The sequence below is a fragment of the Rhinolophus sinicus genome, linkage group LG17, assembly GCF_036562045.2.
Source record: "Rhinolophus sinicus isolate RSC01 linkage group LG17, ASM3656204v1, whole genome shotgun sequence".
In the NCBI taxonomy this organism is placed as follows: domain Eukaryota; kingdom Metazoa; phylum Chordata; class Mammalia; order Chiroptera; family Rhinolophidae; genus Rhinolophus; species Rhinolophus sinicus.
In genome coordinates, this window is record NC_133766.1 from 3,622,090 (window position 1) to 3,650,015 (window position 27,926).

Here is a 27,926-nt window from a genome sequence, read left to right on the forward strand (position 1 = left end):
AGAGGGGGTGTCCACTTGTTACTTATTAAGCAGATGGAAAATTCTGGGAAGGAACTGTATTTTCTGAAGCCTAGAGGATGCGCTGGTTGGTACCAGACATTTTTTCCAAGGAAAAAACAAATCCAGCCTCTTACCCTGCACTGGGGAAGTACCAAGGGGCAAGTGAGCTGGTCCGAAAGCTTGGACAACAGTTTAGCAGCGGGCTCAGTCCTGCTTCCTTCATTCCCACCTCCCACTACCTCGTGAATACTTGCGAAGACCGTGTACCTCTGTGGTCGAACAAACAAAACAAAAATCCTTCTCTGTGCGTCCTCTTCTGTTTGCCACGCACGCACCTCATAGCAATTTGGCAAAGCACGAGAGGGTGGAGAGACATCCAGGCATATCTCACCAATTTCCCGACTTACACGTTGGGAAATAGCTTAGCAGAAAGCAACTCCCACAAGTCTGCCAGGCAGGGGCTAGTGACCCAGGTGGTGAGAAAGTAACCTGTCACTTCTACTGAGGGCCGGAAGAGTCCACCTTATCAAGGAATAGTAGCCCTCCCCGCTTTTCCTTCTTTTCTTTTCTTTTTTTTTTTTTTTTAACTTTTATTTATTTTAAGTTTTTTCCAGGACCCATCAGCTCCAAGTCAAGTAGTTGCTTCAATCTAGTTGTGGAGGGTGCAGCTCACAGTGGCCCATGAGGGGATGGAACTGGCAACCCTGGTGTTACGAGCACCACGCTCTAACCAACTGAGCTAACCGGCCGCCCTTTTTTTAAATTTTCATCCTATGCCCTCACCCGGGACGGTAATTCAGTTCCAGACCCAGTGAAACAGGCAAGTGCCAGAATGACTTTAAATGAAGGTAATGAAGGGATAATTCTTCTTATCCCGTCAGGTCTCTGGTCTCCAGAGAAGGATTTGTTTTCCTGTCAAACATGCAGGGTCCATGGTGAAGCACGGGAGGTCATGCTGTGGTGCGCTCAGGCATCCATGATGCATGGTGAGGACGCGCGGCCCAGGCCACGATCCGTGTTGCCAGGCATCCACCCCCGGCCTGCCGCGGTGACCGACCGGTCCGGCAGCATTTCCCAGAGCTCGCGCGTAGCCCCTGCCCTCCATTGCAGAGCTGTGCATCTGGCTGCTTTCCACTGCAAACAGAGCCTGCCACCGAGTCCTTTTCCTCAGCCCTGCACACAGTTCCTGCTGCCAAGATGAGTCATCATGCAACGCATACCCTCACCCGCTCCACTCTGCACTTAAAATACCCCAGGGCGGCCGGACAGAAAACCTGCTGTGTGTGACCTGTGACCAGGGGATTGGTGGCTCAGCCTTCCGGAGTCCTCCGCAGAGCAGACTGCACTGTGTTTGGCCAAGGGGGTCAGAGAGCCAATAGCTTTTTTTTTGGGGGGGGGGGTTCAGATCTGGATCTCCCTTGTGCATCCAGCCAGGTGGCACCCCCTCTTTTGCAGACAGGTGAACCTCCATTTTATACTATCTGTTTTCTGGGTTAGAACCTGTCATCCTCACTTGGACAGAGGTCCCTCAGGTCCCTGATGCTGCTGCCATCCTTGCACTCTGCTTCCCCTCTGCCCACCCCCACACAGCACTGGTCTTGGGCAGAATGAGTCACGGTAAGCTGGACCCACTCCTCTCCCTGAGCCTGCAGAGAAAAATTGTTCTCTTGGCCTTGAGTCTCTAAAGTCCTTCCTCCTTCTTTCTCCAGAAGCACTGGATCCACCCCCCTCCGTGGGCACCTCCCCCACCCCACGCCCAGCCACACACTCCACCTACTGAGGCAGCCCTCCCTCCGGAGAACCACGCACTTTCTGCTTTCAACCTGCTGCCACAGCGCCCTTCATAGAAGGAGCCTCAGAACAAAGCCCAGCCCAGCTCAGCCCAAAGGAGCGTGAAGTGTTCAAGTTACTCATTACTAGAGTTAGAGGAGGTCACAGAGCAGGAAGCACATTGGAAAGCAACGGGAAAGGTGGCACAGAGGGTGGGGAATTAGTCAGGGTGACCTTCTAAGGGAACTCCGCGTCCTGGCAGGGGGTGGGTGTTAGAGTGGGAAGGTGGTAAAGTCAGCAACAGCCCCAAGGTCAGACAATCAAATGGAAACAGCTAATTATAATTAAGCTATTGAATAGCTCTTGCTATGCATCAGGCACTGAGCTTAGCACTGTCCCACATCTCCCATTGAATTCTTGCAACAATGTAACACTCCATTTTTACAACTAAGGGACCAGCCCTGAAGAGAACGTGTGACTTGCCCAAGGTCACACAGCTAGCAAGTACTAAAGCTGAGAGTGTGAATGTAGGTCGGTTTCGCTCTTCTCCAGGTCGATGGGGCTAGATGGGTGAAACAATTCCAGATGGTCTAGAGTGGCCTGTGAGGGGGCGTGTGTGTCTGGTTCCCATGGGGCTGAGCTCATGTCCTCCAGGGGCAATACTGGGTTTGGGCAGAAACAGGGAGGTTCCTGGGGATCCTAGGGGAGGCTGGTTTAGAGTGAGATGCTGCATTGGCTGTGAAGCCATGACCCTCAGGACTTGTCAGAACCCATGAGGCGTTTACATGCAGGGGTGGGAGAGTGAGCCAAGCTGGGGGGCTATCGCCAGAGGAGGGAGTATCCCCCAGAGGAAGACACAGGTCAAGGACAGGAGAGAAAGCTCATCCTGGCCAGACCCAGGATCTTGACCCAATCTATTAGACATTTGCTACAGCCCTAGAGAGCCAGAGAGCTAGGGTAAGACAACTCCTTTTTAAAGACAAAATAGGGGTTCTAGTTAAGTCTGTCACTGTAAGCCTTTCTCCACATACTTTGTTTTAACCCCGGCTTCCACTGGAAAAGAGAGAGAGAGGGAGAGAGGGAAAAAGAGGGGGGAAATCAAGGGGGGGGATGGGAAGGGTGGAAGAGGGGAGCATGCACAAGGAGGGCAACACAGCCCCCCTAAACCCCCTCACCCCTTCCTTTGCAACTCCCCCCCCTTCATCCTTTGCTGCTGATTCTGCCCACAGGTTTCCCTCCCTCTTACACAGTCGGCAACCACATACACATGCCCTTGCAGGTGACCTGTCCTGCTGGAAACTCCTCCATGAGGTAACTTCTGATGGGAGGGGACCAGGGGCATCATATCTGCACTTCCACCACCAACTTGGGGCTTTTCCAAAGGAAACCCTGCAGGTGCAAAGCGGGCCAGGCATCCTCTCTCAGCCCTGTTCTGCAGGGTGCCCTGTCAGAGCCCTGCCTGTAGCAGCCCCTTTGGGGCGGGGCTGGAGGTGCCTGCTTCTCTCCTGATTGCAGGTATTTTCAGGTTTGCTTAGGTCTTGCAGGTGGGCTTTGAGAAAGATTAGAGGGAAAGAGCTCATTCTTTTCAGTCCAAGTTTGTCCTTGGACCTGCAAGGTTGACCTTGGAGACAGAAAGGCGGCCTGGACAAGGGTCCGTATGTTGGCTAATTCCCAGAAATGGTGCTGGGAAATGTCCTTTTCCAGAATGGGCTATGTTGCCCCCTGGGGACGGGGCTTCTCTGCAGTGACTGCCTTTTTCTGCTGTGTCACTGCCTGGAGAGAGATGCTTGAAGATGCTCAGGGGTTCAGCGGAGTGGGCGGGAGAGATGAAAGCCAGGAGTCTGGCTTTTCCGCCACCGGGAATAAGCGATGGGAGGAAGGGCTGCATGCCCAGGACGGCCGAAAACGTCTTGCCATTTGAGCTGGGTCTCCTCAATCTCTCTCAGTCCCAGGGATTACACAACAGAACAAAGGGGTCCGTAGCCTCAAGCATGTCAGTGAGAATACCGGCTACCGACTCGGTACCCGGGAGAGTCCTCGGTGGCTGGGTCACGTGCAGACATTGTCGCCAGGGGTCTAGACTGGTGTGAGCCGCTTCGCAGTGCGGCCGGTTTCCGAGGGAAGACTCGCAGGGGGCTAGCCAGCCTCCTACACCTTCCAAGCCCCAGGTCCTGGCTGCCGCCCCGAGTGGGTTTGGCAATTGTCCTGCTTGAGGTGGTTCAGGCCGCCCGCAAGAAGCACCATCAGGAACCGGGGCTGCCGGCGGGCTGGCCTGGAACGAGAGGGCCTGGCCGGGGCTGCCACTGCAGTGACGGGGAGCGCCGGGGGGGTGGCAGGTGCAGGAGCGGAGAGGCGGGGCGGGGCCGGGCAGAGTCCCTGACTCGCAGGCGTCCCGGAGTGACCTTCCCCCACCCCGCTAGGGCCTAGGAGGGGTGGGCCTGCGGCGGAGGGAGGCCGGGAGCGCGCGGAAGGGGCTGGATCAGGGCAGTGGGGCCGGGGTCCCCGGGCGTCTGCGGGGCGCCGGGCGACGCAGGTGCAGGGCACCCAACTACGGAAGGGGGTGGTTGGCGCCCAGCCCGGAGCGAGGAGGCTGCGCGCCGCCGCCAGCGCGCTCTCGGCGGCCCCTGCCAACCCTCTCCGCGCCCCCGCTCGCCAGCCGCCGCTCCTTTGTGCCGGCCCCGCGCCCGCCCCCTCGGGCCCTAGGCCCCGCCCCTCCGCGTCGGCGATTGGCCAGCTGCGCCGCTAGTGGGCGGAGCCCCGTGCCGCCGCGGCGCGGTATATAGTAAAGGTAGCGCATGCACCCTCCGCCAATTGCTCGGCTCCTGGCTGTCACTCGCGCGCGGGGGCCGCAGTCCGTGTGTCCGTCCTTCCCGCTACCTTTCTCCTGCCCCTGCCTGGGTCTGCAGAGGTCATAGGGCGCGGGGACCGGGCCTGCGTCCCCGGCGGCAGCGGGAGTGACTGCTGCGGGTTCGTGGAGACCCCGAGCCCCAAGGGCAAGAGGAGCGCGTGGCGGACCAAAGAGAGCCGGTGAGCGGCCGCGCGCCCACCAATAGGTGCGGGGCTCGGAGCCGCCCATCCTGCGCGGTCCCTCCCTCCGCCCCCGCCTCCCCCTCCTCCCGCTCCGGCTCCGGTTCCTGCGCCGCGCGTCTGGCACTCGGAGCGCCGCAGCGGCAGCGGCGGGTGCAGCCTGCGCACAGTCAGGTCGGGACGCCCAGCGGCGGCCGGAGAGCACCGAGGGCGCGCGCCGCAGTCACCACCCTCAGCCTCGGTGGCAGCTGCTGACCCGCCACCATGGCCCGCGGAAAAGCCAAGGAGGAGGGCGGCTGGAAGAAATTCATCTGGAACTCGGAGAAGAAGGAGTTTTTGGGCAGGACCGGTGGCAGTTGGTGTAAGTACGGGGCCCGCGTCTTTGCCCCCGTTACCCCCCAGCCCCGGACCCCAGCGCCTTGTCTCTCCCGGGCGGCGCATCCCCAGCGCAGGCTCTGCGGGCCGCTCGGCACCCACGCGCTGGTGAGGGTGGACTGGCCTGGCGCCGGCTGGGCTTGTCATCCTGTGCGGCGTCCCCAGGACGGGCACGGGGTGGGGGCCGGAGCACGCCAGGCAGCGGCTTCTGTGTATGGCAGCGGTCTTGGGAATTTGCAGTCTATCCAAGCATCACTTGAGGCGCTGGAAGACTAGATGTGTCTCTCCCGATGGTCACGTCCCAAGTCCTCTAAATAAATAAATTAAATAATGAGATTTGAGGCTGTGAGAGAACCTTGGAGGGTAATCGGGCTGATGCTGGCAAGGTGGAGTGTTGTAGCACCTTCTAGTCTAAATATGTACCTCAAAGGCGCGGTGCGGGGGACCCATCCACAAAACAGTATTTCATGGCGATGTCCACAGCCCCCTCCCCAACCCTTACCCCCTCCCCTGGAGTCATCACAGCCCCGAAATGGCCCAGGAAGCGCCATGTCGGGACTCGGTGTCTGAGCCATAGCCCCAAAACATGGCAAAGTCCGTTTTCAGTGTCTTCGTGGAGAGATGCAGAATCCGTAGCTTGGGTTAATTACTGTGGAGGGTCCATCCAAGAAGTAAATGACACAAAGGCAGAAGCAAGTTATCTTATAAAATGTTGGGCACCCTGTTGCTTGGCTGAATGAACGTTTCTTTTTTTCCGATTGAAAATTAGGTACCTTACTTGTTTCTACCTCCCTACACCGGGAGAGTGACATTTTTTTTTAAAGGTCATTTTGAAGGGCAGAGTTGTAGGCAAATCTATGAGTCGTGACTGCAGAGAGAGGGAGGGAACTCCCCCCTCCTGCATCACTGCCCCCTCCTCCTCCTCTAATATCATCACCACCATTGACACCACCTGCACCACCACTGCAGCCACTAAGGGAGCCCTGGAGAGAGGCTGATGCAGGCTCCCGATTGGGAGGATCTGTGGGCATCAGCAGAATGAGTCAGGGAAATAGTGCTTGGCTGACATTTTGAAATGGAAGAAGTCGGAATATGTGATTTTTGTAAAGAAAAAAAATCCAGCCAGTAGTGTGGGCCTCTCTCTATTAAAGTAAAGGGTTAATAATGCATCACCCTTCAAGGTTAGTCAAGGTGAAACCTCCTTCCAAGGTACGACTGTGAAGCATAGGTATCCCTGAGCCATGTTACATACCTAGGTCTCTAAAGGGATGGCTTTTAGCTTGTATTTTATGCTTTATTTGGGGGAGACTGTTCTTCAGTCGGATTGCCGCCATGGTTTCTCATGTGTAAGGACAGCTCCCTGTGTTTCCTTAAGGTGGAAGGGGAAATCTGAAGAACTCAGGGTGTGTATAGGGTGAACTGCACAGGCTCCCAGCCAGGGCTATCTCCTAGCAACTCCTGGTAACTTGAGTGAGGCCTGGGGTGGGGGGGTGCACTGCGGAATGGGCCCCCTTCTCCCAGATGCACTGGAGCTCCCTGCCCTGGTGGTCTGACCCCAGCCTTGTTATGGGCCCGAGGCTGCACTGACTCCAGGCCTATTGCGAAATTTGCCCTCTAGTGTTCCCCCCCTCATAAAATATATTTCTTTCCTCATTCCAACTCCAGAATAATATTTGCTTTAGAGGGTAAGGCAGTATAGAACTACTTGTTCTTTAAGCCGACATTTAATTGGGCAGCACCTCCGAGAGAGATAGAAAGAGAGATAATTTTTGTGTCTTCGTTCCACATCCGGCAAAATGGTTTATGAATGCAGAAACCAGGACGGGTGAGCCCATCTCATCTTTTCTTCCATTTTCCAAGGGGCAGGTTCTGGGCTACAAATCCAGTTTTTGTTTTGCACTAATACATCCACTCCTTTCTCGCATGTAAGAAAGGACAGAGCCTGTCGTAGGTAGAGAAGGTGGTAGTGGCTGCTGCCTCTGATGGAGAAAATGCCATCTTTCCAGCCCTGGGCCCAACACAGATGCCCTTGGGACTAGGGCAGGTTGCCCTTGGCTCAGTTTTGCTTTGGGTAGATTTTCACCACGATGGACTGCAGGAGCCTTTCCTGGCACCTGCTGGAGACGTCAAGGCATGCAGATCACCTGTGCTTTCCCCCTTTTTATTAAGTTAACGCGGGCGCTGGCATACAAATCACCTGTGCTTTCTGCCTCTTAGGTTAAAGGTATTGGTAGGTATTATGTCTACCGCTGGGCCCAGGTGCCTGTTTTTCCTTCTGCCTGTGATCCTTTCGAAGGGTCATCTGCCCCCCACCATTGGAAAACCTCTATATTACTTGTATTTTTTAAAAAGAAGAAAACCTGCTGCAAAGGAAAACATGCCTCTAAAGCTTACCCTCTGTGCCACCGTGCCAGCTGGTACGATTTGTCCAGCTTTTCTTTTTGAGCAGCCCCTGGTGTGTGGGTGAGCCCACAGCATACTCCCCACCAGACGTGCATGCTCCCCTCTCACCAAGTGACCTCACCTCAGTAACAGCAGATTTTGCTCAGTAAATACCATCTGAAAGCAGAAGAGAGAAATTCCTCACTTCTCTTAGGGTCTAGCATCGGGCAGAATGGACAGACCGTAGTTTGTTACTTGTAATCAGTGTGCTTGGCGAAGGACTCATTTTTCCATTGCTGTGTCTGTGTGTTAACTTGTAGCCTCCATTCTGTACCTTCGTATGTTGTTGGCATTAGGTGTCTGGAGCCCAAGGAAGGTGCATACAATGCTCTGGTTGTTGTTGGAAGAGCCGAACGTGGTTCAGCTCAGAGCACCGAGGCGAGGTGGGGGGCACCACCACAAAAGGTTCCCAAGTTCTCGCTCGGATCCTGTTCTACCAACTCCTGCACCTCTTAGGAGCTTTCACTGGAAAATTTTTCCAGATCTCTTGACGTCACAGCCTTGCCACTTGCCTGCTGCTGCCTGGAAACCTAAGGAACAAACGCAGCATTTAACCCTTCTCCTGCTGGGAGGCAGGAACTGAGCTGGGCAGCTGGGGGCCTGGGTTAAACAGTCTTCGCCTTTTTCCTTGTTCTTTTTTTTTTTTCCCCTGAGAGAGGACAAGAAGGATTATAATTAGCATTTTGGTGTGGTTTATGTGTGTGGTTTATTTTACCAACTCTAAAGCATGATTTCCCCAAGTTGGTTTTTTATTTTCATTTTTTATTTTATTTATTTATTTTTTTGCTGATAGGAAAATTGGGCTTTTACATGTAAGGAGACCTGGCGGTGCCCACAGAGGTGTATCCATTCTCTCCCTACTTCCCTCCCTCCACGTCTTTTCAGTAACACTTTCGTTCTGTCGCTTTTCCCCAAGAACGCCACCATCTAACGCATGACATCTGGCTGTTTTTAGAAGGAACCTCGGCCCCCTTCGTGCAGTCATGTTTCAGACTGGATAATCGCACGGTTCACTTCTTCCCACTTTGCATTCACACTGAGTTGTTTCACTGGCACAGGGCTGCCCGGCGATGCCTAGCACAGCCTGTTACTGTGTGGCTAATCGGGGAGATAATACTTGTAAAGCGGTAACTGATAGCCTCATTCCAGTCTCTGGGCTTCTTGAGTTTTTGGTGCGTTTTTGCTTTTGCAGCAACCTCAGCCTCCACTATCCCGGGGAAAAGAAAATGCAGCTCATCAAGCCATCCATGATTGTTCTGGATCCAGTGAGAAGATGAAATAAAAATATGCTTGCCGTTTTCACTACGGCATTCCCTTTTTTTCTTGTTTGGTGCGCCTGAAGGGAAAGACGGCTTAGTCAATAGCACAGATCAAAGGGACGGTGAGAGTGACCAGCAGGAGAACTGCCCTGGCTGCTCAGGCACAGCATTTGTGCCTTTGCAGGTGCAGCAGAGCCTGGACTGTAGGATGGAAATGGCAAGGGATGAGCAAGCAAAGAAAACAAGTCTCTGAGGGACTATATTGTCATCTCTGAAACGCATTGCATAAGCACACAAGCACAGCCCTAGGTTTTATTGGTGCTCTTCAGGAAAAGATTAATTTAGGGAATGGAATGACTTCCTGTAAAGAATCTTGGTTCTACCTGATCATGCCTGCCAGCCGTAACCGCCCCCCAACAGGCACACACACCGCTGTGGGGGGCTGCCCTTCCCCATCTTCACCACACGCTCTGGGGGTGAGGGGCACCGTTTGGATCAATGCCAGAAGGGGAAGCTCTGAAGACCAGGGCGGAGGGAGGCCGGGAGGAGGTCCATCTCTGGGAAGATGAGACTTGCATCCAAGCACCTGACTGCATCACAGCCTTGTGTTTCTGTCTGTCCCCCTTACAGTTAAGATTCTTCTGTTCTACGTGATCTTTTATGGCTGCCTGGCTGGCATCTTCATCGGAACCATCCAAGTGTTACTGCTCACCATCGATGAATTCAGGCCCACCTATCAGGACCGAGTGGCCCCGCCAGGTAAAATGAACGTGCATATGTTCAGTTCTCCCCGACAGAAAATGGGTCTGACTGTTTCAGTTGAGACGGGGTTCTTCTGAAAGTTGTCATAAGGGGGGAGTAAACCACGTCTGCAAATGAAACGAGACGCTCTCTTGTGGGGTCTCCGTCAGGTCCCCTGTCTGCACTACAAGCAGAGTCGCGGGGCTGCAGACGTGTTACTGTCATGGCTCTGCCGTGAGGGTGAAGAGCGCTGGTCCCCAACTCAGCCTGCCACTCATCAGCCATGCCATTCCAATGGTGGCTTCCGTCCCCTCGACCCTAATGCCCGCAGTGGGATTGCTCTAGGGCAGGGGTGTCCAAACTGCGGCCCGTGGGCCAACTGCAGCCCCCAGTCCATTTTTAATTGGCCCGCAGCAAATTCCAAAAATATATTTAGTTTACTTAAATAAATCAGGTGAGGCAATACGTACTTTACCTCGTACTTTACCTAACAGTGGCCCAGCTGTTTCTGGATTTTGCCGCATATGGCCCTTGGTGAAAAATGTTGAAACAAGTTTGGACACCCCTGCTCTAGGGTCTTTCCAGTGCTCACACACGTTTTTCACGTTCTTGAGGAGACTGTGACTCAGATAAATCCTTTTAAAAATCGCTTTGGCACCTGCTTTTAAAGATGCACTGATTTTTATAGGGAGAGGAGCCAGGACTCCGGGGGTCCATTCTCCCACCTGTTACTTTCAGTTTGACCTGGAACGAAAGCACTCTCTCTTTTCAATTCTCAATGTTTATACCTGTTGGTTTAATAAGGGAGGGTCTCATTTACTGGCTTCCTGGACCCACTTGCCAGTTGAACTGTCTCCTTTAGCTCTGACAACTTGGGTTAACAAGGGTTATAGAAAATGCAGAATGCCCCAACAGGGCCCTGCTGTCATCTGGGTGCCGTCGGTGTGGAGTGACCTGCAGCTGTGCGTGTCCGTACCTGTCACTAAACCCCAGGAAGGGCCACTGCCGTCACGCCTGACGTTGGCAGGGAGCACAGGGCAGCAGAACAACAACAAATGGGATTGTACTGTCTGGTTCTTAAAAGTCACTGTCGGGAGGCCCTGGGGGAGAGGAAACGTTGCATAACGTCCGGGTTCTGTCCTTAGAAATGACCTTGAGGCTGCCTGGGGGGGGGGGGGGGAGTGTTCTGCAATGACGTGTCCCCTCTCTACTTTCCCTGGGCAACGGTTTAGTGACAGCTGTATTTAGGTGACAATCTTGAGGCTGTCTTCATGGCGCTGAGCAGCCTGGTCATGTGTGGCTGCCCATCGCTGACCTGTCGTGTCCACATCCCTGGGTGTGGGAAAGACTCTGCGAAGTAGCTGTTCAGAATGTGGAGGTGGCAAACATTGTCTTTTAACCCCAAGTCACATCGTCCTCTACTGGAAGGAAAAAATCCTAACTATTTCCCCATAAATTTAGATTTAGGGGACTTTGAAAGTGGAACAAGAAAACATGTAAATATATAAAATGACTGAAACCGGCTTAATAATAACCCCCAGTTTCCAGCAACTATTTCCCCAAAAGAGGTGAGTCCATGGAAAGTGTGAGGGGAGAAGGCTGGCGTGCGCAGAGACACTCGGGGATCTTAAGGAAACGTGTTGTACCCTGGGTTTTGGGACAGTAAAACATGGCACGTCTTTTCATGTCCTCTTCTGTGACAATGTTTACAGTAGCAGTAGTAGTCATCATTTAAATTTGTACAGACCTTTTATTTTCCACGTAAAAACTATTCTTTAATCATGATGCTATTGTATAATTCTTATACTCAAGGCTACAGGTGACCACAAAGGCAAGCATTTTCTTTACTTTCCCAGGTTTAAAAAATGGTCCTTGGCTATATAAACTGAGGGGGAATTGGCCTTTGATAAAAAGAAAAATTTCCTTCCTGTCCTTTGCAGAAAGGGAAATTTCACTTTCAAAGGAAATAGCCAGCGTGCTGTACCTTTTAAGTAGGGACTTACAGATGACCTTGCCCTGGAAATCTGGCCGAGGGGCTCAGCCCTTCCAATGCTCCCTCCCCACCTCCCTCCCCTTCCTTCCAGCCCCTTCCTAAAAGACAGGCTCTCAGTACCTATATTTAGCGTCCTCGCAGCAGCTGGACTGACCTGACAGACAGTCGTTTGTCCAGAGGAATGCTGGTGGCTCATCTTGGAAATATGCACCCCCGTCCCTTGGTCTGAGTCACAGGAATAGGCTTCCTCAGTCCTCCAGCGTCCCCATCCTGTCGCCTAGGTTCTTTGTCATTTCTCTGTCTCTCCTGTTCCTCATTCCCTCACTCCTCTTGCCAGGAAAGTCTAGGCCAAGCCCTGGTTTCCCATCACCTTTCCAGGGGGTATGACGTTCATTTGCACACGACAGTGGCCTTGGAGCAGGGTGGCCATGGATTGTCCCCGAGGGCTCTGAGCGACCCTGAAGCGGTCCCTCGGCGTGTTTCAGAGCAAACCGTAAGACTTTGTGTCTCGGGTAGGCAGTAACTATTCCTTCAGGCTGCAGACTGAACGAATGTAGAGGAGAAAACCCTGGCGACTTTGGTTTCAGCTTAATACCTCCAAGCCTCTATTTTTATGGCAGGTAGGGAGGGAACACTGTATATGTAAGTCAAATGAGCCTCGTGAGTGCGAAAGACGTGGCGCATCATTTAAAAATGGGAACTAGTGCTATTATTAACTGCGTCTGAGGCCCGCCTGGGTTTTGACTGCCCCACATGGCACATGGAGGCTTGTCATTAGATGTGTGAAGGTCGCCGAGTGGAGCAGTTGTGCAGAGCCTTGGGTCTGCCTGCCTCTGACATTGGACAAGCTGAAAGGCCAGGCGGGAAAGCCTCCGAGAAAAGACTAAATTGCAAAAGGAAAGTGTAATTTAAGAAAGAAATGAGCACCATGGACCATGTCTTGGCCTGAGCAGTGGCGGCCACTGGTGCTTCTGTGGCTCCTTACAAAACTGTGTTGCTGTGGGGAACGGGTCTGCCCGCTCCGCCGGGGGCTGGGGGGGATACACGGCTGGAGCCTCCGCTGACATAGTAGGTTGACACATATTCAATTGCTACTTGTGTGGCTCAAAAATGGTTGCTCTTTGGCAATTTCACGTGGCCTCACCTAAGTCCGAAAGCACCCCCGAGCTCCTGAGGCGTCGCACGCGAATTCACACGAAAGTGGCCCTGAGTGGGGGCGGGGACAGTGGGCTGGACAGTCCCCTCCATGACGCCTCTGCTTCACCTCACCAAGCCTCTGTTTTCTCACCTGTAACCTGACAGTAATGCCCTGTGCGGCTCAAAGGAGGGGAATACATGTGAGCTGAGTAGGACGGCATGGACACCTACGGCCGTAAGGAAAGGGTAGCTTTTCACAGCCCTCTGCGCCCCAGAAGCCGCGGTCTGCCTGCGTCTTGGAAACCGAGTTCCGTATTTCCAGCTTTGATATAGCAGAGATGTTTGTACACTTATACATTTTCATGAAGTACTAGAATGTTCGCTTTCTAGGACAAGTGTTTGGGAGAAATTGGATTAGAAAACATTTCAAACTTTTTTTAAAGTACATTTAGGTGACACTGTATCTGTTCTGTAATCTTTGAAATGTCCACGCTCAGTTGGGTGAACCCCTGCCAAGCCGTTCCCCTGGGCATACCCTCTTAGGAGAGAGTCCTCATGGATGGGGGTCAGCAGCCTCTTCTCCCCACGTGACTGCCATGGGGTCTGGTGAGGCTGGGGGCGCATCCTGTCCCCGGTTTGACTCTGGGCTCCCTGCTGCCTGGCCAGTGCTGTAATGGAAAAGTTGCCCCTTCCATTCGTGTGTGTCCCCCCCCCCCCCCCAAGCTCATGCAGCCACAGTGGGATGAAATGAAGGTCACGGAGCGAGCCTCAGGCGCTGGGTCCGGGGGATGTCCCAGCTGCCTTGCTTTCTGCTAAGCAGGTATGAATGTGTGCTCTTGCCCTTCCTTCTAAGGTTGTGGCGGCTTCTGTTTTGCCTCCAAGTATGGATGGCTCAGGGCTGGAGGGATCCATTGTAAAAGGGTCGATGGTAACCAGCATGGAGTGGAGGTGAGACAGCGGCGTGGCTGAAGCGTGCAGACCACGGGGGCGCCTCCCGCGGCCTCCATTTCATCTTGTCAGAGGGGAACCTCTTGACTTAAAGGCCAGTGGGCTCCAACGCATTATAATTCACACCGCAGTGTGAGGAAGCAGAATTCTTGAGACGTCACTGTATCCATCTCAGAACAGTCTGTTTTGTTTTGTTTTGTTTTACCCCCAAACTGCATCACCCTCGTAGGACTTTCTTTCACTTACATTTCAAAGGGGGAATTGGACATGTTTGGCTTCCGTATACTCTGGAGGAATTGTTTTTTTCAAAGTGCCAATACAGTGTTTTTCTGCCGTTTCTGATTAGACGGCACTGATGGGTAATCTGTGAGCTGACGTGAGCATAGGGTGCCTCCTATGGCCCCTGCCCCCCCACCTCCCAGTGGGTCCTGCAGCCTCCTCCCAGAGTCGCAGGCCGTGATGAGCTAGCACTGGGGCAGTAGAGTTTGTAGGGGCTGCTGCTCAGACTCAGTGTGAGGGGTTGGCAGACCCCAGTGCTTGTTCTTCAGTGTCCCCAGGCTCAGTGGCTCGACAAGTCACTTACCCCTGTAGCCATTTCTACATTCCTAAAGACAAGGATACAGCCAGTAGGTAGGTCAGCTTGGGGACACAGGGAGCCTAGTGGTTAAAATGTTGGAGCCACAGAAAAATGGCTCTTACTCTGTGGGGCCTTTTAGATGAGTAAGTGAGCAGAGCAGAGAGCCCCGAGAAACAGGACCAGGTGACCAATCCCATGATGGGTGGGGATGGTGGGGATAAAAATGCTGAATCTGGGAAGCTCCACTTGGCCCTGTCGGCCTTTCTGCTGTGCTCCCCCACGGAAGGGCTCCCTGGTGGGGATGGCAGTGGAAAGCACCCTGACCTCAGGGCCATTTCCACGGAGCTGAAGTGTGATGGGGTTGGGCTGGCTGACGGCTGGTGAGTCAGTGCTCCCGACCCAGTTATCTCAGCACTGGGGGCCCATCTGACGCAGACCAGCGGGAAGCTGGGAGGCGAAGGGGAGCCGGGAAGTATTATCTGGTGGCTTCCAATCAGAAGAGCGTACTTTTCCCCACATACGCGCCATGAATACTATCAAATGAGGTGTCTTATTGCAGGATGGGGGTCACTCAGCGAATGTGATGCTTGGTATCTAGGCGAGTCACATGTACTGTATGTGCTGGTCCCTCAGCGTGGCCTGGAACAGACCAGCATCGTTCATGTAAAATGCTAGCCTAGGCCTCTCGGTTTGTATTTCCCCATTATAGAAGCCGTCCCTTTGATTGGGAACAAGCACAGTCACGAGCTGTGCAAAATAGCAAAGTGGGGCCCCTGGGAAGTTACATGTGCTTTTCAAGATAGATCCTCAGAACAAAATAATTCTCTGCTCCCCAGAAAATGAATGTGCAACTACAGGAAAAGGCCTGATGGGAACGGGTCGTTCTGGCCTCCACCAGAGCGTGTGGGTGTAGCTCAGACCTGAGAAAAGCTTTCCTCCACCAAGGGTGGTTGAACACTGCATGGTTTGTAGAGAAAGTCCAGCAACGTGTCCTTCAAGGACTTCTCAGGGGGGAGGGTGTAGCTGGGGGCCTCGCTGGAGCTGGGGTACTGACATTGCCTGATCCTGCCTCACTGTCAAAAGTTGAGCCTGAGGCAGAAAGTGAGGCAGCGGCTACTGGTTTCCAGAAAGCACAGAGCTGCCTTTTTCCCCCTTTGTCCTCCCTCTGTTTTGTTCGGTAAATTGATACAAACCCTGCTGAGAACAGAACCTGTAACTACCTCAGTGGCATTGGAAGGGAGGGTGTGTCTGCATGCGTATGTGTGGACCTAGATGTGTACGTAGGTGGGTATGGCTGTACATATGAACTCATACCCCCGGTTTTGTTTTTAATTTTTTTCACTGGAAATTACTTGTCAACTCGGAATGTACAGGAGAGTCATGACGCACATCTGCTGCACGCATGGCTGCATTTCTAAGTGTTTCTTTGCCTCTTGTACCCTCGGTGGATATGGGTACCACCCTGGAGCTTTCTATGGAAAGTGAGGCTGATTTGGAGTACAGTTGACCCTTGAACAACACGTGGGTTAAGGGCACTGACCCCCCACTAACTTTTGACTCCCCCCCCAAAGTTTACTAATAGCCTACTGTAACTGGAAGCCTTACTGATAACATAAGTAGTCGATTAACGCATATTTTCTATGTTATATACTGTATTGTTAGTCTAAGATAAAGAAAAACGTGTTAAGAAAATTATCAGGAAGAGATAATTGATACATATATTTTCTGTACTCATAACACACCTGACTTTTTGTTAATTTTTTTATGTTTGTAGGCTATGTGGTTCATTTGTGCATTGTTTCACATTGTTACAAATCTCCCCACAAATTTTCCAGTCTATTGAAAAAAAGCCGCATGTAAGTGTTGTCCAAGGGCCAACCGTATTTGGTTCAGTAATTTATCAGATGTATTAAATGACAGGTACAAGCATCTGGGCTTTGGGATTCATTTGAGTGACGTCCAAGGTTAAAATGGCTGCGTTCTCATTTAAGTACTTCGAACTCACAAGTAGACTGAGAAATTACAAACTTGCTACATTATAACCCTAATTAGAAACAAAATACTTCTTAATGAAAAGCCTCTTTCTTTTCTCCATTCCCTTCCTCTTGTCGATTCCTCCTCTTGCTATGAACACCCACTAAAGTCAAAGATTTGAGTTTTTTTCCTGGTTTCTCAAGAGACGGGGACCAAGGAAAAGGCAAGTGTGACTGAAAAGCAAGTGAGAAGCCAAAGGTTTCCAAATCTTAACATAAAGTTGACATAGGCATTAAAAATATTAAGATTTCCGTGTCCAAATGATTTCCATCCTTTTAGGGTGCTTTATTAAATAATCATCAATATGTAATTTAAGGCAAACTCACATCAGGGCAAAGCCGCATAGAACACTCATGGTTAATGTCAGCTCAAGTTCAGGAGACTGGAGAGGCAAGAGGTTAGATCTGTTTCCTGGAATATAATTTGAAACCACAAGCCAGTGATTGGGTGCTGCCGTCTCTGGCCTCGGGAGTTCTGAGTGCAGACCAAGCTCATGCTCGTCCAGTTATACCTAGCACCTTGAGGAGGGGGCAGTGCAGTGCTGGGCAAGCTGCAGGCCTCCGACCTAGTGTGGCAGCGGGGAGAAGCCCAGTCATCAAGGCAGGGTGCCCGCCGCCCCTAGAGAGGACCGCAGTTGAGGAATCTGTGTGTGGACTCAGAATATTCACGGAGGGGCCAAACCCGGTTCCGGCCCTTTTCTTTCTCTTCTTCCTGTTAGTCTGATAACGTTAAGTAAATAATTGAAAGGACTTGCACATCAGGTCAAGGGTCCTTCATCTGCCTCTCGTAAGTATTTAATCGCTTTAGAGAAATTACTTCAGAGAAGAGGAAAGAGTTTCCTGAGGGCTTGGAGAAGATGTCATCAGAGAACTCTTCCTAATGAAAATGATGCAGAACAGACAGGCCGGGGATTGATGGATCTGTGATGGTCCCAGGAAGGAAGAGAACGCTCAGGCCAGCGGCGTCTGGACAAAAGGAGAGAAGAGGCAGAGGTCGTGGGTGACAGACTGAGACCTTCCAGAAATGAGAGGAGGAGAGCAGGGCACACAGAGGTGGTGGCCACACCGGATCTGGGTGTGTGTGTGTGTAGGGGAGGGTTTAGACAGGGGGGCTGATTGCATGGCCGGAACCCAAACCGTTTATGCTTCTCTTCTGGAAACGTTCAGATCAGAAGTTGGCTTTCCTAAGAGGATGGTCTCTGCGGCTTATGGTTCACTCCTTACAAGACCCCCTCGGAGACTCGGAGGGAAACTTGAACCTACAGAAGCATAGACATGGCTGTGCTTCCTGGGGTTGGTACTGTGTACCTGGCCTGCCTCCTATACTGAGATTCTTTCCGGAAAGGACCAGGCAGAGACTTTGGCCCAAGGTCTAATCCAGCCATGCATGTCACAGGATTCCGAGACCCAGTGCTCTGCTGTCCATTTCACATCTCGCATTCTTGGTTTCACTGGCTTCTGGTGCTTCTCTGTACGGGACAGACTCAAGATTCTGGAAGCATCTTCCATCTGCATTTCTCTCACATGGTGTCAGCCAGGCTTGGCTGGGCTTAGGTCGTGAGCCACGCTTCCTGAGGGATTTGGGCCCTTGTGCGGAACTGGTGCGATTCCATGCCTTGGTTTTCACTATTCCTTCTTTGCCTTTTCTAGAGCGGCACGAGACCAACTGTGTCTCTTTTGGGCCATCGGTAACGATAAGTATCTACTATTTGCATACCTCAGGTCTTAGATGGTTACCAGCAGCGGCACTTGCTAATAGAACGGCCAGTGTCAGCCTCTGGCTAAGCAGTGACTGACCACAGCTCGACGCTTCTGAGGAATGTGTCATTCTCAACATGCTGTTGTTAGCAAGGGGCCCAGAGCTCATGCTTTGGGGGTCTCACACTTGTCACCTGGTCTTTTAATGGTGACCCTGGCGTTGGCGTCGTGGCGGAACAAAAAGTGCTTTGCTGATGTCCCTTTGGTCGGCTGGCCGGTCTTCCCCACCCTCCCCCTTCCTGGAGGTCCGGTGGGACCCACCCTTGGGGGCTGACAGTTGCTCTCCTCCTCTTCTTCACCCTTCCATCTGCCCCCGCGTCCCCCCCAGTCTCCTACCTTCTCTTTCCCAAGCTTGCGGACGCTGTTTAAGTCTGTGCACACAGATCGTCTCTGTTTCTGCCCCCACCCCCACCCCCACCCAAAATACCTAAAAGAGGTTTCGGCAAACCTCTTGCCTGGCAAGTTCAAAGGCATCTGCTTGGAGTCCTCTGGACACGTGCACCTGGCTGTCCCAGGGCACCCTCGTGGGACTGTGCCTTAAGGCTGCATTCTCTCCCGACTCCAGGAGTGTTTTAGGAGCACAGCCCATCCTGACCTCTGCTGCTCCCCTGGCTCTGGGCCTGCCTCTGCCTTTCCCTAGGTCCAGGCCGGTCACCTGACGTACATGTTGTGTTACAACGCAAACCAGTTACCACCCTCCCTAGCAGGCCTTCCCCAGTCTTTGCCGTAGGGGCCTGTTGACCTCACTGCCTCAAGCATGCGATCCCAGGGGAAGCGTCTACTGTTTCCCTTTATTTTTGCAGGTAGCTGTCATTTTTATTATAGTGCCTCTTTGAACCAGAAATGATCACAATGTCAATTTTTCTAAGTTAATGTAGAAACTGATGGTTCAGAGTATATTGAAATTCCTGTAGTCACACAATTTTACATGGTTTGGGAGTATTTAAAAAATACGTGTTAATTGTAGTACTGGTTATTATTTTTAGACTTTTTTTATGAGCAAATTCTAACTTCCCCCTTGACTCCTTCCATCCCTGTGGGTCGCTCTTGCCCTCGGATTCCTGAGGTTCTACGTCATTCTTTTCTGAGAGGATTCTTAACGTCCGTCCTAGTTTGTCTCGGGCAACCCCTCTGCCGGACCCCGGACCTGCTCCTGCTCCATCCTCCATTCCTCGGAACGAGGGGCCCGTCCTGCCCCTTAAGCCAGGCCCCTCATGATTCCACCACTTTGGAAGTTCAAAGCCATCCTCAGCCACTAGAAAAACTAACAGCCAGTTGGCCCCGCCTCGCTGATGCCCGTTCTTGAACCCCCCAAATGGGGCTGCTGAGTGGTTACTCTGGACCAGGGGTCCCTCCCACTGTAAGTACATCATTGTCGTCCTGGCTCTGTGGGTGCCCTGAAGGACTGTGACAATGTGCCACCATCGGTGCTCAGCACACGGAGGGCAGGTCTGAGAGTGAGGGTCAGAAGGAGGTGGCCAGATGAGCAAATAAAAACACAGAATGTCCGGTGACATTTGAACTTCAGATAAGCCACACATGATTGTTTTATCTATAAGGGTGTCCCATGGGATATTTGTAGTCCCATGTAATACGTGTCCCATGTAATATGTAGGACATGCTTAAAAAAGTTATTCGTGGTTTATCTGAAGCACACATTTCTCCAGGCATCTTGTGTTTTATCTGGCAGTTCCTAGAGTAAATTCCACTGTGATTGACCCTCCACCTGTCGCCCCTGGGTAGGGCAGTGTATTGCTGCTCAAACATCTACTTAAGAAGGCTTGAGAGGGCAGAGTCTTCCTGAAATTAAAGCATCTAAAAAACTGGTTGAAGAGTGGAAACCCAAGGTTCACTTAGTTTGAATTTTATTCTGGCCGGCGCAGGACTCGCTCTGAAGAACCATTTACTTTGGGTACTTGACACGCACCCCTGAATCCTCCAGTTTGGGTGAAAAGATCCAAAGACAGGTCTCCCTTGAGTAGTCTCGAGGGTCGTGGCAGTTTGGAATGGCATGGGTTCACTGACAGAAGGATTTATGCAGCCGGCGAGCTGGCAGTGAATGTTTTTTGAGTGCGCGTGATGGAGTCCTGGAGACCACAGGCTCTGCAGTGCGCTGCAGGTGGGCTGGAATTCTGGTTCTGCCACTTGCTCTGTGACCTCGGGCCAGGTACTCAACCTTTCTGTGCAAGGGTTTTCACTCATAAAATGGAGACCACGCCTCTCACGAAATGTTGCTGGGAAAATTAAATGATACGTGGTGTTAAGACACAGTCGTGGGTACTTCATCTAAATGCCAGAGAAGTGATTTCACAAGAGACCCAAGGATTTAAGCCATTCTTTTTAGCCTGAGATCGGCAAAGGATGCTTTCTACATGGAGAGTGTGCTTTGGCATTATCTTGGTCGACTTCCCATGAATGATTCCCTGTTTTCCTAAATCTCCCTGGTCTAGGATTAACACAGATTCCTCAGATCCAGAAGACAGAAATTTCCTTCCGTCCTAACGACCCCAAGAGCTATGAAGCATATGTGTTGAACATTGTCAGGTTCCTGGAGAAGTACAAAGACTCGGCTCAGAAAGACGAAATGATTTTTGAAGACTGTGGCAGTAAGTAGACTCATTTTGGAGGTCTGTGGTTGGTTCATTCTTATTTCCTGTTTCCTATTTGTTATTTAATCTTTGAACAATACTCCTGAAGTAACTAAAGATTGAACTCTGGCCATATCGAGAGCCTCCCCTCCTTTTTTCCCCCCCTTAACTCAGGAAGACTTTTCATGGTTTTGGCTTGCCTGCAGGGGAAGAAACAAGGTCGCCCCAAATGTTATTCTCTACATTTGAAAGATGTCTCACGTTAAAAAAACTAAACGTGTCTGCTTTTTACTCTTCAGACACAAAGACCCCAAGTCTAGCTCTGGTTTTCTTACATGCATTGCTTTTGAGAAGTAGGATTGCTCGTATTTGCACATTTCTGCCTCCCCCTGCCCTGTAAGTTCTCCCACAGAAGAGCCTACAGGGCCTTCTCTCACCAGAATAGCCCTTTGGTGCGATGACGTGTGACCATGCTGCTGTTGACCACGGGATTTGTGTCAGGGTGTGTTTCATAGACCCTGCTTTGCGATGGGTAATTAACTAGGTCTTAGGCAGCTGAGCATTTGGATAAGGAAACGACTGACAAATGGTACAGACTGTTTCATGAAGCCGTTGGCGTGGCTGTCGTACGTCATCCTGCGTGCTGCCTGGAGTGTGAATGTCCCAGCCGTGCTGTCGTACCTCCCAGAGCAGCGTCCCCCTCTGAGTACCCCTTGAGTGGTGGCAGTCCTTCTCATTTAATTCAAGCATGTCCCAACCCCAGAACTTTATACGGCAGACTGTTGCTTAGTCGTAATGTGGGGTGAAGGGCCATTTTAAGTCGTTTGGAAAAGACTTACTAATTTAAAAGAAACATTTTCACTAAGTAGAATTTAAGGGTTTTCATCTTACTTTGCAGTAATTAATTAGTTAAAAGGCCCACAAGATAGATAATTAGTGTGAATCACTTCACAGGAGATGGACTGAGTTAAGGCACTTTACCATTTGAAGGGAAAATAGATAATTTGTGAACTTAAAAGAAATATAAATTATAATTTGCATCAATTTCCTGCAGGCTGCTTTGTATTAACTTTGAATTCTATATTTCTTTTATTCTTTCTCTGGGTTTGTCATGAGGAATAATCAGAAATGCTACAATAAAATTTCTCAGTTGAACAAATGCTTATAAGAACGCACAGCTTTAGAAGGCAAAAACTCAAATCCAGAAGAAATTAAAAAAACAAAAAAAAGAAACAAAAAAAAATAAACCATGAGTGGTGGTTCAAAAGGAAAAAACCTAATTCTTTCTTTCTTTACTGTTTAACCTACTAATTAGGGGCACAGCTCCAGGAAACTCAGACCAAAAAGCTCCCAGTTCTGAAAATTATTAACAGTCTGTTTCATTTGTGTTCTAATTATAATGCCCCTTGTTGAGCTGAGCTGATGTTGACCTGTGTAACTGATGCCTGTCAGGAAAAGGGATCCAGTTTCCTCTCAGCCTTCCAAACAGCTGAGTCATCTATTATTTAAGGAAGAGAAATATTGCCAGAGACCAAATGTTATGTGCAAATTAATTACCAAGCACTACAAAGCTTAGGTGTGGGGCTCTGTACCTGCGATTGCTTTTGGTAAAACACCTTTCTAATGGCAGTGAAGAGGCGAGAGCTGGTTGGCCGGAAGCCCTGCCGAATTCAGACAATGCCTCACGTGCAGAACAGAGCTTAGAATTGGTTGGTTGTGACAAGGGACAGAGATCGCTCCTTTCTCAGTGTTGCTCTGGGAATTGGGAATGTCAGTACAGTGTAAACACGGTGTTTGCATTTTCAGGTGTACCCAGTGATTTCAAGGACCGAGGACCCTATGAGAGTGGCCCAGGCGAGCGAAAAGTCTGCAGGTTCAAGCTTGAATGGCTGGGAAACTGCTCTGGAATAAATGATGAACAGTTTGGCTACAAAGACGGCAAACCCTGTGTCATTATAAAGCTCAACCGAGTTCTGGGCTTCAAACCTAAGGCAAGGATCATTTTTAATCCTACAGTTTATTTAGTTTTGGCTTCTTTTTAAAAGATTTGTATTAAAATATAGCTAACATACAATATTAGATTAGTTTCAGGTGTACACCATAGTTACTCAACACTTAATATACCTGAATTGTAGAATTTAGATGAGCCGCTCACATTTTGGATGAAGCACTCACTGGACGTGAGAAGAGATTAAGTATAAGGAAGTTCTAAAGTGTATCGTGATGATGGTGAAGTCCAGTCAGCGGAGTGACATTGACTTCTGTGCCTACCTTGAAATCCTTGTAGTTTGTCACTCATCTCTTTCTGGCGTTAGAGACATTCCGAGCGGCAGAGCCCAATTCTGAAGTGAGCCTGTGACCCAGCTCTCAGTACCGCTACTCAGTATCCTGAGAACAGTTTTTATAATGTGAACGCTTTAAAGTAAAAACAGGAAAAAATAATTTTTAAACTGAAAAGCTACCTGCATGTACAGTCCTGCTCAGGTTTGGGTACCCTGGGAGCCAGAGTGTTTCAAAAAATTATCTGGTTATCTGGGGGGAAAAAAGAAAAAAAAAAAAATTGTTGTTTTTTTTTTTTTTTTTTCCCTGAGTGAAGATTTCATTGCCAAACCAGAAGGTGAATGCTCTCTGGGTTGAACTCTGAGAGCCGTACTCTTGGCTCGTGGCATTGTTGCACCTTACCACGGGTGAGCATTATTTGAGATCACGGAAAGATGGCCATTTGCCCTCGCTCCCTATTTGTTGGTCAGATAATAGGGATTCTTTTAAAGAAGAAAACATTCATCAGGGGTGTCTCTGCTTTTAGGAAACTAGTCATTTCATTCTCTCCTTGAGATCATGAGTCAATAGTGCTGTCCTTTCCCTGTCAGCCTGGATTCTTCTAGTGGGTTCCCCCAACCGCCCGTGTGGGCTCTGCTGTGACAAGTGTAGTTTTCGTTCCGGTAGGAATTGACTGCAGCATATACTGAGTGAGACGAGCAAAACTCACTTCATTTCTAGAATTTGGCTCTTTTGTTCATTAATTTTTCTATGATAGCCTATTTGTTTCCACAATGCTCCTTACCCATGAGTAATAGTTTCAAAAGAAAATCTGTGTGCGGATGAAATGCCGTATTATTAATAACTTAAGGAGAACGTTACCAGTCCTTTCCTGCCACCAGAAGAGATGTGGGGACGTGGGGACATGGACGGATATGGCCTGGCTGGCTTGATGGATCTCCAACCGAAATGAATGTGCCTCTGAAAAGAATGTTAATCTTCTTTCCACGTAGACTAGTTTCTAATGGATGAAAACTAAGCCCGTTATGTCCCACTCAGGGCTGCTGTTCGTACTGCCAGGGAGCTCTTCACCGAGACCCATCAGCCGTTTAGCAGTGACAGGCACTGATGGGTGCGGTGTGGCCGAAGGAAGACTCCCCCCACCAGTGCTCTGGATCCCTCACTTTCCGTAATTCCTCTGCACAGATGCCTGACGCTTATACCCCAGAGGCAGCCCGTCAAGTCTCTTCTCGCATCTAGAGAGACTCTGTTAGGTGATGGGTTCGGTATTCTCTCTTTTCAGTCTTTTTTTTTTCTTTTCTTTTTTTATTTGGTCTCCTCTTGCTTGCCCCCTTGCTACTTTCTAATTCATCACCCCACCCCAAATCCCCAACTATTTTTGTTGGGATTATTTTTGTCAGCGATCCCAGTACCCCAGCATCTTACCTAAGGTGCCTGTTTCCTCATCCTCTGAGGACAGAGTCTGGCAACTTCTTTATCAATAAGCATTTCTCTTCATGTTTTTAAAGCTGCATCGATTGCTGGCAGCAAGTTCCAAGCGAGTCAGGTCTAGATAAGCCTTTTCTGGTATTCCAAAACAGAGTGGCATCCCAAATAGGAGAGCTCCGACTGGTCCAGGGATTGTGCCTTTAGTCTGACTTTGGGTGGCCTGTCAGTGGGTGACATCTCCCGTCAGGACAGGTGGGCGTGCTGTGCCGCTGTGAGCCCGTGGTTGTCTCGTGCTCATTCAGGATGTTCCTCATACACCTTCTGTGGTGGATTGGAGCCTGGGATGTGGGAAGGATGGTTCTGGGTATCACCCTGTGGCTGTTTTCAAAGTGTCCTCTGGGTCCCTTGAAGGGCATGCATGACCCCTTCCTCTAGGGCAATGCCATCTTTTTCTGTTTACATATGGGACTTGCCCAACAGAATTGGAAAAGCTCCTTAAATGGCAGTGACTACATTGGAATGAGGGTGGGGTGGAGATGGAGGAAAGCCTGCGTGAAGAAGGCACGCTTGTGGGGAACGGAATGGGAAACGGCATTACTGGTTCATGGCTCGGGAGGAAAGCCCAAGTTTTATAAGAACAGAAATGCCAACCGACTTTTCCAACTAATTATAATCTTAGCGAACGAGGAGCATACTTCTGGTTGGCCCTTATTTCCCAGTGCCCTGGAGTAAAGCGTACAACGGGTTCCCATTAGAAGCTCCATTCTGTACTGGGCTGCGTCACAGCTTACTGGTAGTGCTCAAAACCTGGGCACTTCTTTTTATTTCCACAAAATCCCAACGTGACCTTTCCTAAATCAGGCATTCTGCTGTCCGTAACTGTTTTGTTGTTTCGGCTGACTTATCGTGACCAATGTGTGCTTGCTGGGGCTAGAGACTAGTTTTAGCTTTCAGAAATTAAAAATACGTATTTACAGACTTACTGACCTATGTGGGTTTTCTTTGTAGCCTCCCAAGAACGAGTCCATGGAGACTCTTGCCATGACGAAGTACAGCCCCTACGTCCTGCCTGTTCAGTGCACTGGCAAGGTAAGGAGGCTGAGCGGGGCCGCGGGCGAGGCTGGTGGATGGCAGAGGCGGGGTTTTAATAGGGGACCAAGCATTGCTTCCAGGATTTAGTCTCAGTCACCTGAGCTATAGCTCTACTGAGGAAAGCGGCTTAAAGGAACAGAAACATGTAACAGGAAACCGTATGTCAGTTTCTCCACTGGAACAAGCAGCTGAAATACCTGAACTCAGTAAATTGGAGGATCGCTTTACGGAACTGAGAGGTGAACGAGCCCCCACAAGCACTTCTCTGGCCCAGATGGTGTGTTAAAAATTTGAGGCCAACCTTTTTTTTTTAAACTGACAATTTCACATGAAAAAAAATTTGTGGTTGGTTTTTCGTTAAAAAATTATGAAAGATTAAGGGTAACAATCAGCGCAAGTTCCCTTTAGCTCTAAAAATAGGTACCTGATGGATTGTTTAGAGGGAGGGCAGAATGAGGAAAGGGATCCGTCCCCAAACAGTCCCATGTGATGCCGCCACCAAGAAAGGAGATGGACCCAGAAACATGACAGGCAAACAGTTACACTTTTGGAGATAATAGCTCTAGAAATACCACCCACTGGGCCAACACCGAAGACTTTCAGTGTTGGCCTGTTTCTAGGAGGTTGTGTTGGCTCCGAGAAGTTCTCGGTGTGACCTTTGTCTCGGTGTCCATTTGTACATTGAGAATAGCCTCCTTCTAGGACCATGTCTCAAGGCTCCTTTTCGAGACTGGGGACACGTCGTTTCCCGTGTCAGATGCCGTCCCAGTGCCCCCCAGCGCTTACCACCCACCTTCCTCCGGCTTGGAGGAGGACGGCGTCCCTCCAGCGATAGTTCTCAGGCTGCTTAGGGGCCGAATCTGCTTTGCACGTGAGCCTTTCAACCCTCGTTTCCTGTCTGGTTTTTAGCGAGATGAAGATAAGGACAAAGTTGGGAACGTGGAGTACTTCGGGATGGGCGGCTACGCCGGCTTCCCGCTGCAATATTACCCCTACTATGGCAAGCTCCTGCAGCCCAAGTACCTGCAGCCTCTGCTGGCCATCCAGTTCACCAACGTCACCGTGGACACAGAGATCCGCGTTGAGTGCAAGGCGTACGGTGAGAACATTGGGTACAGTGAGAAAGACCGCTTTCAGGGACGCTTTGATGTGAAAATTGAAGTTAAGAGCTGATCACAAGCAGAGACCTTTCCCACTAGCCATTTAAAAAGTTTAAAAAAAAAGATACAGAAACCTACTAGTCTTGAACAAACTGTCATACATATGGGACCTACACTTAATCTATATGCTTTACACTAGCTTTCTGCATTTAATAGGTTAGAATGTAAATTTAAAGTGTAGCAATAGCAACAAAGTATTTATTCTACTGTAAATGACAAAAGAAAACTACAAATTGAGCCTTGGGACGTGCCCATTTTTACTGTAAATTATGATTCCATAACTGACTTGTAGTAAGCAGTGTTTCTGCCCCTGAGTATTGCTGTGTATTTTATTTAGTGTACAGTATCCTAGGTGCACACTGGTCATTTTTTCAAGCCATGTTTTATCATATCTGTTTTCTACTTTCTGTGAGCAAGGTTTGCTGTCCAAGGTGTAAATATGCAATGGGAATAAAACTGGCATGGTACTTTGTTTTTTCTGTTGTTGTTGTTGGGGGGTGGGGGGGCTGGCTCTTTCAAAGATAATGACCCATCAGCGAGTATTTTTAACACACTCCATAGTCTTTTGCCTGTGGTGTTAGGTCTTTTTTTTTCCCCCTGGGGCTGGTGGGGGGGTGGGGTGGGTTGTCACGGGGAACTGCCCTTTCAATTTTAAGTGACACTACAGAGAAAGCCGCTGTGATGGGTAGTGTCATGCTTTGTCGTGAATGCCATCTTGCCATCTCTTACCTTGTCCTCCAGTATGTTCTGAAGCTGTGTGGGAGACCTGGCTCTCCCATCACTTTGGCCAGTGACCAGGCTAGTTGATTCGCTTTGTACGTTTTCTTTTCCTTTCCTTTTCTCTGGAGGCATCACTTGTGGTGCTGTGTCTTCATGAATGTTTTAACCATTTTCATGGTGGAAGAATTTTATATTTATGCAGTTGTACAATTTTATTTTTTTCTGCAAGAAAAAAGTGTAATGTATGAAATAAACCAAAGTCACTTGTTTGAAAAATAAATCTTTATTTTGGACTTTATAAAAAGCAACGCAGTACCCCATAGACTGGTGTTCAATGTTGTCTGCAGTGCAAACCCATGTCCTAACATATGTAATAATTGCCAGGATTCAGTGCTCTTGTCGACCTTGTATTCAGTCAGGTGAAAACAATGGACAATAAAAGAATGAACATTCCTCATGTGCATGAGTCACTCTTGTCTAAATGTCCCAGTCTGGGACTTCTTTACTTTCTCCGCTGCTAATTATCCAAGATTTTGAAGAAATACTGAACCTGAAAGACAAACACGATTTCATCATAGTTTAGATGAAAGTTCGGCCT

The 27,926-nt window shown here is 50.0% G+C and overlaps 2 protein-coding genes and 1 long non-coding RNA gene across 5 annotated transcripts in view; 2 read left to right on the forward strand and 1 right to left on the reverse strand.

Annotated features, from left to right (window-relative positions):
* Positions 1-909: 909 nt before the first annotated feature.
* LOC141569388 (uncharacterized) lies at positions 910-1,945 on the forward strand. The gene is made up of 3 exons (XR_012493004.1): positions 910-1,363; positions 1,498-1,617; positions 1,710-1,945. It is a non-coding gene; the product is annotated as an uncharacterized LOC141569388 (long non-coding RNA).
* Positions 1,946-4,572: 2,627 nt separating this feature from the next.
* On the forward strand, positions 4,573-27,781 carry ATP1B1 (ATPase Na+/K+ transporting subunit beta 1). Its single transcript, XM_019747399.2, has 6 exons — positions 4,573-5,158; positions 9,504-9,632; positions 20,511-20,666; positions 22,455-22,639; positions 25,365-25,445; positions 26,358-27,781. Exons 1-6 carry the CDS (start codon positions 5,062-5,064, stop codon positions 26,619-26,621), a joined length of 912 nt encoding a protein of 303 aa, XP_019602958.1. The 5' UTR covers positions 4,573-5,061; the 3' UTR covers positions 26,622-27,781.
* NME7 (NME/NM23 family member 7) overlaps positions 27,645-27,926 on the reverse strand; it is a 106,551-nt gene continuing 106,269 nt past the window's right edge. For all 3 annotated transcript variants that reach the window (XM_019747396.2, XM_074322500.1, XM_019747397.2), the window contains exon 12: positions 27,645-27,878. In XM_019747396.2, the coding sequence (XP_019602955.2) occupies positions 27,846-27,878 (33 nt within the window). In that variant the 3' untranslated portion in view covers positions 27,645-27,845. The remainder of the gene's footprint in view (positions 27,879-27,926) is intronic.

Coding starts and splice junctions, on each gene's coding strand:
- ATP1B1 (XM_019747399.2), top strand. CDS start 5,062: ATGGCCCGCGGAAAAGCCAAGGAGGAGGGCGGCTGGAAGAAATTCATC. Junction 22,640..25,364: donor TTCTGGGCTTCAAACCTAAG/GCAAGGATCATT, acceptor TTTTCTTTGTAG/CCTCCCAAGAACGAGTCCAT. Junction 25,446..26,357: donor CTGTTCAGTGCACTGGCAAG/GTAAGGAGGCTG, acceptor TCTGGTTTTTAG/CGAGATGAAGATAAGGACAA.